This window comes from Tamandua tetradactyla, chromosome 11 (genome assembly GCF_023851605.1).
Source record: "Tamandua tetradactyla isolate mTamTet1 chromosome 11, mTamTet1.pri, whole genome shotgun sequence".
NCBI lineage: Eukaryota > Metazoa > Chordata > Mammalia > Pilosa > Myrmecophagidae > Tamandua > Tamandua tetradactyla.
This window is the reverse complement of record NC_135337.1, coordinates 94,041,407-94,053,594: the sequence shown is the minus strand read 5'-3', so window position 1 is coordinate 94,053,594 and position 12,188 is coordinate 94,041,407. Positions and strand designations below refer to the sequence as shown.

At 55.7% G+C, this 12,188-nt stretch overlaps 1 protein-coding gene across 1 annotated transcript in view; it reads left to right on the top strand.

Annotated features, from left to right (window-relative positions):
• The window catches only part of BRD4 (bromodomain containing 4), a 70,186-nt gene that overhangs the window by 40,171 nt on the left and 17,827 nt on the right, over window positions 1-12,188 (top strand). Inside the window, 6 exon segments of the mRNA XM_077121912.1 lie at window positions 1,298-1,615; window positions 4,247-4,384; window positions 5,657-5,792; window positions 7,259-7,548; window positions 7,814-8,176; window positions 8,671-8,799. Of these exon segments, the coding sequence (XP_076978027.1) occupies window positions 1,331-1,615; window positions 4,247-4,384; window positions 5,657-5,792; window positions 7,259-7,548; window positions 7,814-8,176; window positions 8,671-8,799 (1,341 nt within the window). The 5' untranslated portion in view covers window positions 1,298-1,330.

Here is a 12,188-nt window from a genome sequence, read left to right as displayed (position 1 = left end):
GGCACTCTTACCCTCATCTGCGTAGTGAAAGGAGGGGTAAAAGCAGTCCTTCCTTTTCAAGCAAAGACTGTTCTCAGAGCCATGTAATCCTCGGGACTTGCTGGTCGCTGCAGAGCTCCTCGAGCAGATTTCGCCTTGTATCCCCAACACACGTGGGTCTCGGGACCCTCTTCCCTGGAGTGGTTGGTGCTCTCCACGCGCCCTTTTCTGGGAGGCTGGGGCCCTGTGGTCCTGATGGGGAGCCGAGCTCCCTATAGTCCCCGATGACAAATTCTGCCCCCCACTTCACCCCCACCCAAGATACTTTGCAGAGCAGACTCTCCCCTTGGCTTTAAAATGTGATAATTTGCCAGAAGTACGGCGTTTACAGGACCTTGATTTAAATTACACTTGGGCTCAAACAGGTGGTGAATTGTAAAGTAATTTGTCAGCTGCTAATGAGCAAGTGCCTCGTGAGTGCCCGGCTTAATGCTGCTGCCAGGTCTGTGCAGTGTGTCCCAGAGTCAGAGCTAGGACAGGACTGGCAGGTGATCCTCGGGCACTTCCCTGGGTGGGGAGCCAGACTGCCTGCTTTCCTGCCTAAGGACGCTGGTCCTGAAATCCACCCTCTTCCCAGACCCTTCCCTGGCTTGGTCTCAGACCAAAAGATGCTTCTGAGAGGTGGGCAACCCCCTGCTCAAAGTCCCGCACTGCTGGGCGTGGGTGTAGAGCTGACAGTGCCTTGTTCTGCCCATAAGTGGAGAGTGGGGGCTTGGGAGCTCAGGGGCCCCCGTGCATGGGTGCTGGGCTGCCCCTGGAGGTCTCTGCAGAACTGCGTGTCCTGCAGCTGGGTGGGACAGGAGCACCTGTGGCTGTGGGAGAACTCTCTGCTGTGAAGCTTCCCAGAGCGATTTATAAAATGGTATGAATTCATTTCTGTTAACAAGTCATTCTACTCTGTTGGGTTTTTTAAGCAGCATACATGAATTATTTTAAATTGCCAAGAAAATATCGTTAGCAAGCCTGAAGCTTGGCCCTTTTGAGCATAGGAATTAGTGGCTCCATCTGGGGGTTCATCAGTCACAAACACCCACAAGAATTTTGCCTTTCGCATCATTCCATGGGTTTGTGATGGGTCCTTCTCACACAGGGGGCAGCGTGTGCTAGAAGCTTGCAGTTGGGAGAGTGCAGGTCTGTGACCCACCGCCCATCGCACCTCCTTCCCCAGTGACTGTGTAGCCTCCCAGCCCTGTGGCGCAGCCGTCACTCAAGGGGCATCCGCTTCCCAGCCTGATGATGGCTTTTCTCTCTCCTGTAGAGTGCCTGGGAAGAATGTGATGGGATCAGTAGCATGTCTGCGGAGAGCGGCCCTGGGACGAGACTGAGAAATCTGCCCGGGATGGGGGATGGACTAGAGACGACCCCGATGTCTACAACGCAGGCCCAGGCCCAGCCCCAGCCCGCCCACGCAGCCAGCAGCAACCCCCCGCCCCCAGAGACCTCCAACCCCAACAAGCCCAAGAGGCAGACCAACCAGCTGCAGTACCTGCTCAAGGTGGTGCTGAAGACGCTATGGAAGCACCAGTTTGCGTGGCCTTTCCAGCAGCCTGTGGACGCCGTCAAGCTGAACCTCCCTGTGAGTGGTGGGGCAGTCTCCCAGGTGGGAGGGGCAACACAGTTGGGGTCATCGTGGCAGGCCCCAAAGCTCCCTGCTTGTGCTGCCAGCCTCTGCAGGTCCCCTGGCTCCACGGAATCACAGAAAGGGTGGCAGCGGTTACAGCAGAGCAAGGTCTTCTGGGTTAGGATTCTGAGAGAAGTGGAATGGAGGTAGAAATGGGATGAAGGGTGCTCGCAGGCTTCCTTCTGCTGCTTTCTGGCCAGGCACGGGTGTCTGGGTTCAGAAGAGGCAGGCCCACTGCTGCGTGGGTGTCGCCAGCATCAATGTCAGCACCCAGAGCGCCAGTGGGGAGAGGTGAAGGCTTCTCCTGGGAGCGGGTGCTGGGACAGAGGCTGGGGGCTGTGCACTTGAGGGCCTGCACTCCTCTCCACTCCCTCTTTGCTCACGTCCCTAGCAAGCAGCTCTGGAAGCCCAGCTATCTCTACACCCTAAACTTGGGGTGTCTTTAGGTTTTTCCTGTTCTTCAAGGAAAGCTTAAGGACAGATTGTCTTCACATTGCTCTTTGTGCCTCATCCCACCCCATGCCTCTGCCTCCAGGGAGGGGGGTGCTTCAGCAAGACCGTTCTTCTTTGAAAGCTGGGGTGCCTCTGGCCATCTGCTAAGTGAACAGACAGAAATGCGTTTGGGATCACTGGGGAACCCGAGTCGGGGCCTCTTGGCCGCTCCTGCCATCAACCAAGGCAAGCAGCAAAAACCATCTGAGCTGGTGGTGATGGTGACCTGCAAGGAAGCTGTCGGGCCTGCTGGCATTTGTTCTGGGGAAGGAGGCCTGGGGGCCCCAGTGCTGGGGGCACTGAGGGCAGAGGGTTTTCAAAGGAGCACAGATACAGTCACATCTCAGCATCAGAGGCCATGGGCAGAGAGGTCTCAGAGGCGAGGACCAGACCATCTGTTTGCTGCTGGGAGGGCGAGGGCACAGAACCACTGCTGTCAGGACTTGGCTTGGAGGAAGAGGATGTCAGGATAGAATGGGCTGCTGTGTCACACGCAGGGGGGGACAGGCTGGGAGACTGAGAGGCGGAAGACGGGAAGGGGCAGTAGGGAGGTGTGAGCTCTCTGAGGAGGCCCGCTCCTGGCTGGGCTGAGGAATAGCACTGGCCAGCAGGAGGGGCGTAAGGGGTGGTCTCTGTGGTCAGATGTAAGGGATTGGGAGTCGGATCAGTGTCTCTGGAGTGGAGGCTAGGACCCCCATTTTGGGGCAGATTGTAAGACTCCCTGCTCCCTGTAAGGGTCAGCGTCCTTCCTCAGCAGCCGAGCTTGGCTGCAAGGGGCTTATGACTGGGGGCAGTGGGGAGAAGAGGGTGGGTTGGGTGCCGCCTCCGAGCATGACCAGAGGGGCCCCACAGGAGAGTCAGAGTGACTTGGAGCTCCACACTGTCCATCCAGGCTTCTGCAGCCCCTCCCTTGGCACTTGCTGTCCGCCTTGGCTCCTGTATCCACCTGCATCCGGCCTCAGCACCGCCGTCTCTGGGCTGTGCGCCTTCAGAAGTGCCAGTTCTGGGCGGATCTGCCAAGGGACACATCTAAAAATGCGGGCACTGCTCACTTATCCCTAGGTTCTTCGTGGGACCTTTCTTTAACAGACTTTTGACTTGAGGATACTCCCAGGAGCGTGGTGGCATTAGTACAGGGAGTTGGGTGGAGGGACTCTGGTCAGTCAGGCACTGGGGAGACTTCTCACCTTCAGGCTTTGTGCTCTCGGCTTTCTCGTCAACTTGGGTTCTGATGGGCTTGGATTGTGTTTCTTCCCACCTCACTTCTGACAGGTTGTTTTTAAAGAGTGAGTTGCTGCAGCTCTGGCTTACCATCATCTCTGTTTCTCTTTTACCAAGATGGAAGGTTCCAGAGAATCATGTTTGTCTGGGTCCCTCTCAGTAACCCGGTATTCCCCACTTGACCTGCACAGCCCTTGTGAGACCAGCACCTCTCCTCGCGTGTCTGGGAAACACTGGCCCTGGGCTCTGACCCTCCAGGTGCACCTGGCCTGTGTTTCCCTTCCCACCCCCTGATCCAGCGCCCCCCCCCAGTTTCAGGCCTCTCCACCTGGGCTCCACATCTCCTCCACTCAGGCCCATCCTCTGGGTACCCAGGGGCTCTTTCTCTCCAGAAAGCACCCCTCACTGGCTGGGGGCCCTTGCACAGTTGGCAGTGACCACTCACCGCCTTTACCACATGCACAAGGCTTTGTCACTGCAGCCCCAGTCCTTTGTGGGCCGGAGGGGTGCACGTGCACAGGTCGTCATGGTGTGGCCTCCAGGTTCTCCTCTGCATCAGGAAGCCAGGGGTCCTGTTAACGCTTAGACCGGGAATGGCAGAACTTGCTGTAGATGGTGGTTCCAGGCAAGAATTTGTTTCTTAAAAGACTTGGATTTAAAAATGAAACAATGTCTTAACTCCAGAGAAGAGAAATGTCAACAAAGGCGACCTGTTCCGAGACAGGCAGTTGGCAAATGGGCATGTTTCCTTTGGGATGTCACCCCCTGACATCAAGGAATCATTCCTGCTTTTCTTTGGGGTTCCCAGGGTGCCAGGCATTGGGTCCAGCTGGATGGTGCGAGGGGAGCCAGTATCACTCTCTCTGTCCTCAGGATTACTACAAGATCATCAAGACGCCTATGGATATGGGGACAATAAAGAAGCGCCTGGAGAACAACTATTACTGGAATGCTCAGGAATGTATCCAGGACTTCAACACCATGTTTACAAACTGTTACATCTACAACAAGGTGAGTAGGGGGTAGCCCACCCTCCTTGGGAGGGAGGAAGGAAGGGACAGAGGTAGGGTGGCCTGCCTGTCGGGGCCTATGGCAGAAGCACTGGCCATGGGAAGGATTGGGGCTGACAGGAAGAAGCCCTCGGCAACCCAGGGAATGGCTGCGACTTTAGGGCTGGGATGGCTTGTGTGTGTTTTGTGGGAAGACTGCATTAGACTTAAGCTGTCCTCGTTTACCTGAAGCTCATACTTTCGATGCCCATGGACTGTGGGTTTCTGAGTGTGTCTGGTAGAGAAGGTGTGAGGAGGACAGTGAAGCTCACAAGATGTCTACCTGCAAAGTGGAACTTCCTGCCAGGAAGGGGCCACCTGCAGTTCGTGGTGTCAGGTGTGCAGGCAGAGACCCCACATCGAGGCAGAGGGTGAGGAGGAGGGGCCTGCTGCAGAGCTCAGCTGCCTGGGGCGGGCATCCCCTGGAGTGACGCATGTGGCCGTTGACAGCTTTTGGCCCTAGGCACGAGTGTCCCCTTGGTCTCACAGGCAGACCTGGAGGTCATTCGTAACCCCGTAGCCAGACCATGCGCTTGGCTGTGCCATGAAGTCGGATCATGTGTTTACAGTTCAGACCACAGATGTGATTAAAATCAACCCTTTCAAATAGAACGGCCCTGGAGGGAGACACTATACAGAACTCAGCTTTTGGCTTCTGCTGGTGTAGAGGGTAAAATGGCCCAGAAGAGATGGGTAGGTGAGTTTCTCCAAGTTTACCGTGTTCTTTAAGAAGTCTCAGCTCTTCGCTAAGTTGAGGTGGCCCTTGTGCAGACCAGGAGCCTGTCAGGGTAGAGCTGGGGACAGCACACTGTTAGAGGAGGCAACAGGGGGGCCCAGAAGGTCCTGTGAGGCAGGGGGTGGGGCTGCAGGGAGCAGTGCTAGAGTATTTCTAGTAAAGCTGATTTAAAGTGTCGAGGGAGGACCCCTGCCCACGTTTGACTGAATGTGTTAGATGCTTAAGGCCTTGGGATGGCTTCTCAGGCCAAAGTTTGAGTGAGCAGAGTAGGAGGTGCAAGGAGCCAATGCTGGTGCAGAACACTTGTGGGAAGAGGAGCCACCAGTTCTTGGGAAGCCTGGCTGTGTCGTGCTCTTTGGGGCTCAGATTGGTAAAGGGCGCCGGACACAATGATCCTAAATGGAGGGGTTGGCGGGGGGGGGGGGTGGTTTCAGCTCTTGCCCTGCCTAGAAAGGCAAGGGAAGCTTTCTAACTCAACCCTTGTGTCTCCTCATCCAGCCTGGAGATGACATAGTCTTAATGGCAGAAGCTCTGGAGAAGCTCTTCTTGCAAAAAATCAATGAATTACCCACAGAAGAAACTGAGATCATGATTGTCCAGGCAAAAGGAAGAGGACGCGGGAGGAAAGAAGCAGGTAGACTACCCTCAGTGACTGTCACTGGAGAGCATGGGAACCAGCTTTGTGTCTCTCTGGCTCCCGTCCCCTTCCACATTCAGTTGAGGTCTTGACGTAGTGGGAAGACGGCTACTGTGTATGTCCTGTGACCCCTCACTGTACCTCGACTTTAGGGCTGGGATGGCGTGTGTGTTTTGTGGAGGCCTTTTGAGGCCTCCCCCCTTTTTAAAGAACTCCTCCCCAAAGAGGAGTAGCTGGGCCTGGTCAGGAGGCTCAGGAATAGAGAGGAGAAGCCTTTTTTTAATTTACAGACATCACAGACACACGTGCATGTATCCAGGGCCACAGTCGGCCTTAGCATTCCCTTTTTTTTTTTTTTTTTCCTGAATTTTTTTTAAATTTATTAATTAAATAAAGAAACAAAATAAAACAACTTGCATAATCAGTAATTCACAATATCATCACTTAGTTGCATATTCATCATTTCTTAGAACATTTGCATCGATTTAGAAAAATATAAAAAGATAAAACAGAAAAAGAAATAAAACGATAACAGGAAAAAAGTTATGCATACCGTACCCTTGACCCCTCTCTGTCATTGATCACTAGCATTTAAACTAAATTTATTTTGGCATTTGTTTCCCCTATTATTTATTTTTATTCCATATGTTCTTCTTTGTTGACAAGGAGCATTCCCATTTTTGAGAAACTAAACTGACCAAACATGATTTTAACTTGTTTTCCAACCCTAAAGCCTTGAGCTGTTGATTGAAATATCTTTATACACTGGTATCTCCTGCTTTTCATGCTGTGTCTCCTGAATCCTCATTTGCTCTTGGCTGGCCTGGCTCTGGCCCTGCCCTCCACTAGCTGCAGGCTGCTGAAGGCCAGCTGGTGGGGCTGTGTACCTTCTGCTTATCACTGTACCTCAACTTTGTTTACCACAGAAGCTGCTCTGCAGCCAGCAGCCCCATGGGACAGTTCCTTTAAGCACCCAGAAGCGGCTGTATCGAGGCTGACCACAAGCTGCCCGGACCCTGGGGGTGTGGGCCTTGCCCCAGGAGAATCCAAACAGAGGCTGCCTCAATGGGATGCTAGTATATCTTGGGCCAGCCATCTGGCAGATCCTCCCCAGCTCTGGTTCTCTGGAAGTAATTCCCTGATGTCCTGCTCATACCACAGGCCCAGAGCAGGTTTCAGCCCACCTTACCAGCTGCAGACAGTGGTCTGAGCCAGCCACGGGTCAGCAGTTCAGTGAGGTGCGGGCCTGTGGTACCAGAAGCCTCAGGAGGGCCTGGGATCCATGGCAAGGTCATTGTCAGGGCACCCTGGGAAGCAAGAAAAGCAGAGCCTGCTTTGCGGGGGGTGGGGTGGAGTGCTTTTCTCTTTCCATCTCACACTGATGGGGTGTTCCATCCATGTGTCTGCCATGGGCAGCTCTTCTCCCCTGTGGTCTAACTTCTCTTTCTGTTTGTATTCGGTAGGGACGGCAAAGCCTGGTGTGTCTGCGGTACCCAATACGACACAAGCAGCAACCCCCCCACAGACCCAGACCCCCCAGCCAAACCCTCCGCCTGTGCCGGCTGCACCCCATGCCTTCCCCACCGTCACCCCAGACCTCATCGTCCAGACCCCCATCATGACTGTGGTGCCCCCACAGCCTCTGCAGACCCCCCCACCGGTGCCCCCCCAGCCACCACCTCCCCCTGTGCCAGCCCCCCAACCTGTACAGAGCCACCCACCCGTCATTGCCGCTGCCCCCCAGCCCGTGAAGGTGAGCGCCAACCACATGCGGGGGCAGACAGGTGCTGGGTGTTTGGGGGTGTCTAGGGGTTCAGGGTGGCTTCAGTCAGTGCCTCCCTGCTGACCTGAGAGGTCATGGCGCCTACTCTAATCCAGAGCCTCCCACTGGTCACTGAAATAGGTGCCTCTGGGCGAGCAGAGTGGTGAGGGAGGGTCCCCTGGTTGTCGGAACTTCACCTGGGGACCTGCCCCAGGAGGCTCTGAACGTGTCTGTCCCCCACCTGTGCTTTCTGCAGACTAAGAAGGGCGTGAAGAGGAAAGCAGACACCACTACGCCCACCACCATGGACCCCATTCACGAGCCACCCGTGCTACCCCCGGAGCCCAAGGCCACCAAGGTGGGTCCCCGACGTGAGAGCAGCCGGCCCGTGAAGCCCCTGAAGAAGGACGCACCCGACTCCCAGCAGCACCCAGCACCGGACAAGAGCAGCAAGGTGTCTGAGCAGCTCCGGTGCTGTGGCGGCATCCTCAGGGAGATGTTTGCCAAGAAGCACGCAGCTTACGCCTGGCCCTTCTACAAGCCCGTGGACGTGGAGGCACTGGGCTTGCACGACTACTGTGACATCATCAAGCACCCCATGGACATGAGCACCATCAAGGCGAGGGCCGGGCCGGGCCGGGTGGGGCAGGCAGGGCGTCAGCGACTGCACCCTTGCTCCAGCCGGGTGCAGGGCAGGGCAGGGCAAGCACACTGGGGTCTGGAGGCTGACCGCATGTGTTGGCTCTCCCACCGCATGGCTCTATCCAGGTGTGTGGTGGGGACACAGCGGCCTGGATTGGCGCGAGTCCTCCAAGGTCTTTGTGCTCATGGCAGCCCAGGGATGGGTAGAGCTCTTGACCTGTGTCCTGTCTCATGGCAGCAGGACAGGCATGTACCCAACTGGAACTGGGGTCAGCCTGCCACCCGCAGCTCCAGCTTATGCAGTCATGGTGCTTGCCAGCCTTGGCTTGCTTTCGCAGGTCACTCTGCCCACCACTGGGAATTGGGCTGGTGGGTTCCACCCAGACACCCCCAGGAACCAGGGTATCCCCTCCTGTAGCCTTCTTCTCGGAGCTCGCCGACACAGCTTAAGAACTTGTCTTGTCTTCCCAGTCTAAGCTGGAGACCCGGGAATACCGCGATGCTCAGGAGTTTGGTGCTGATGTCCGATTGATGTTCTCCAACTGCTACAAGTACAATCCTCCTGACCACGAGGTGGTGGCCATGGCACGGAAGCTCCAGGTGAGGGCTCGGGGCATGAAACACTCCGGAGGTGCTGGATGGGCAGGCTTCCTGAGCTGGGGCAGGCTAGAGTCTGTCCCTCACCTTGGGGAAAGGCTTTGCTGCTTTAGAGGCCCGGGCTTGGGCTAGGATGACACAGGCTTTTCCTGTTAAGGTCACCCGCTGATGGGAACCCAAAGCTGGGGTCCCCGCCCCTGCCTTCTCGTGTCTTTGGCGGGAAGAGACTGTACCTTGGACACAGTCATGTCTTTTCTTCAGAACAGACTTGTCTCGGGTCTGCCGGGGACGTTCCTGCCAGGGAGACACTTCTGATGTCCCAGTTGTCGTGGGCTGGAGCAGTTGCTCCACAGCAGCCTGGGAAGCCTCTGTTGACCTTGTGGGGGCAGCTGATCCTTGGGGCCCCTGCAACCTCGCTCCTGTGCACAGGGGTCGAGGCAGGGAATGGGTCGGGGCCTAACATGTCAGCTGTCACCATGTTTTTTATTTTGCAAATAGGAAAGTTAAATACCCATTTTTTAGCATGGGTTATCTTTGGGTGGTAAGATGGGGTAACAATTTTGGTGAATAAAGTCAATATTTAGTACTTTTTATGATGTTTTTTTTTTTTCCTCAATTCTTTAAAATTGTACACGTAAGGTAATAAACACACCCCGCCCCCAAGCCTCTTTCTCCCAGGGGGCCATTGGGCTGCTTCTGTTCTTGGCATCAGACAGGCCTTGGGCTGGGCCAGGTCACCCACCGTGAGGTGCAAGCTGGAACCCCAGTGCCCCCCCACCCCATGCAGGGTCCCAAGCCCAATTCCTGTCGCTGGCACTTGGACCCCACCCCCTGTTCTGGCAGGGCACCTGGTCTGGGGCAGTGGAGGCAATGCCTCCCTGCTTCCTGCTCACAGGGCCTGTGCCCTTATCACATGAGGGCACGTTCCCACCTGAAGGTTTTCGTTTTCTGCTCATTTCTTACTCTTATTTTCTTGAGTTTTTTAAGGGAGGAGGTCTCGCTCCCTAGCCTGTATGCTTTTCTCACAAAGCTCTCCCTACACCATTTACTTTCTGTATTTCCCACCGTTAAGCAGATTAGGCTGTATGATTTTACTGCAATTTTTGTAAATTGCCGCCAGGTGGCAGTGGTGCCCTCAGATGGCCTGAGGCAGGCAGCCTAGCTAGATAAGGCAGCGTTTGACCATTTGACCGGGTGGGTAGATGATGCTGGATTGGTGATAATTTGGGGACAGATGGATGATTGGCTGATAAAGCTGTTTCTCGATCGATAGGTGGGTGGATGGAGGCCCATGCCTCCCTCGGGAAGCCAGGGCTGCCCTTTGCTGCCGTTTGCCCAGACCACTCACATCGATACCACACGCTCTCTGCCCATGTGAAAGCGGTTGAGCCGGATCAAGGGCTCTGCCACTTCAGGCTACTTTCCAGTAGTGTCGTCCAGCGCCCTCTTGTCCTAATTTCTTTTTCTGGTTTTCCCATCCCATGTTGAACCCCCATCCCGTCTTCTCACCATCTGCAACCCAGCAAGGGTTTTTCGGTTTTGGCTGTCTATGTTAGGTATCTTTGCTTTCTTCTAACAGTGGGGCGAGTGTACCCAAACTCAGGCCCACATACGTGTTTGTCACATAGCAGCCTCCTTGGCAGAAGACTTTATTTCTAGACATTTATTCTAGGTACTAGGCTGGACAACACAAGGTCCTTACCTCTTTGAAGGGTCTGAGGAAGTGGCCCGAGGATGCAGGGACCTGCAGAACCAGGCTGGGGCCTGCAGGGGTGTAGAGGCTGTTATCCACAGTGGCTCGGCACAGCTGCCTCTCCCTTTCCCTCCAGCCAGTCCTGCTTGCCTTAGGGGTCAGGGAGGCAGCGGGCCCAACCCCATGCGCTGCGTCCCTGTCCATGCCAGGAAGGGGAAAGGGCGTCGGCCTCGGCAACAGGCTTACTTACCCAAAACGATTCCTGGGGGCTGCCCTCCTGTAGACCCTTGTTGTATTTGTGCCTGTGGGGCCGCCTGTGTTTTCCTGCTCAAGTTCCCAAGTACTGGCCATGGTTTAGGTGGACAGTGGCTGGGCAGGTTCTCACGACCTGCTGGCTCTCCCTTTGCCCCGGGATTGGGGTTTTACTGGAAAGCTAGGAGGGAAGCCTCCACTTGGTTTTCTTGCAGCCTCTGAATTCCCACATCCCTGTCAAAGCCCACATCCCATGGCCCGACAGCCCTGGTCACTGAGATGGTGAGAATTTTCCTCAGGGCCCACAGTGGCATGGGGCAGAGGACCACAGGTGCCCACTGGTGGCAGTGCCCTCCCCGTGTCTTGGTGGGGAGGAAGGAGTTGAGGGAGTTTGCTAACGATGGTAACTTATATAGTTCCCAGAGTTTTATTTTAAGAAAAACTTGCAAGGTCAAGGCAGCATGCGGTATTTTTTTAACAGCAGGGAGAGAGCAACTGGAAAGTGCAGGAAATCCTGAATGGGGCCCCAGAAGCAGGCAGCTTTCGAGGCATGCCTGTGTTAGAGTGCATCTGGGTGGGATGTTCCATGGGGGGCTTTGCCCGTACCCCATTCCTCCAGCTTCTTGCATGCACCAGAGTGGCAGAGAACGAGCTGATGGGGGCCCTTCTTGGAGTAGATTAGCCAGGCTGCCTGGGGGGTCTTGGACACTGTGACCCCGGCACCTCTCTTCCATTCAAGAGGGGCTTCCCCCATAAAGCTGACCGAGCCCAGAAGAGATGATTCTGACCCCAAGGGTGCAGAGACCTGCAGGGAAATAGATGATTCTGACCCCGCTGGACCATGAGTTCCTTGAGGGCAGGGCTCATGGCTGGGGTCCGTAGGGTCCCTCTCCCGTGGCCGACACCCTCCAAACTGCCATCTGCTGGCTGGTGCTTCGCATGCCTCCAGAGAAGGCAGGTCCTTTGGGCGCCTCCAGAGAAGGCTGGCCCAGGACCTGGGGTGGGGGCTGGGGTCACAGCCCTTAGAGTGTGGAAGGGGGCCTATGAGACTGCCCACATGGAGCAAGAGACATGGACCTGCTAGGGCCAAGGCAGCACCCATTACCTCAATCCACCCACCTTTCTGTCATGGTGTCCAGGTGTCCCAGTACCTCCTTGGGCTATTTCTCTCCGAATGGCCTCCCATTCTTGCCAGGGGGTGCCCTTGGGGCCAGCCATCTTCCAGCTCCTGCCCATGTCCCCGGCCGCTGCTCTCCTGGCACGGGCCTGGGTTCTCTGGGACTGGGGTCCTGCTCACTGCCCCAGTGGGGCCACCTTCCTGTCGGGCCTCCACCTCTGTGGAACCCCTTGTGTTCAGACCTGCCCAGGACTTGATTCTAAGCCAGTTGGAGAGTTGAGCAGTGACACCATTAGATACTATTCACCTTCTGGGGAAGAAAGCTGCCTG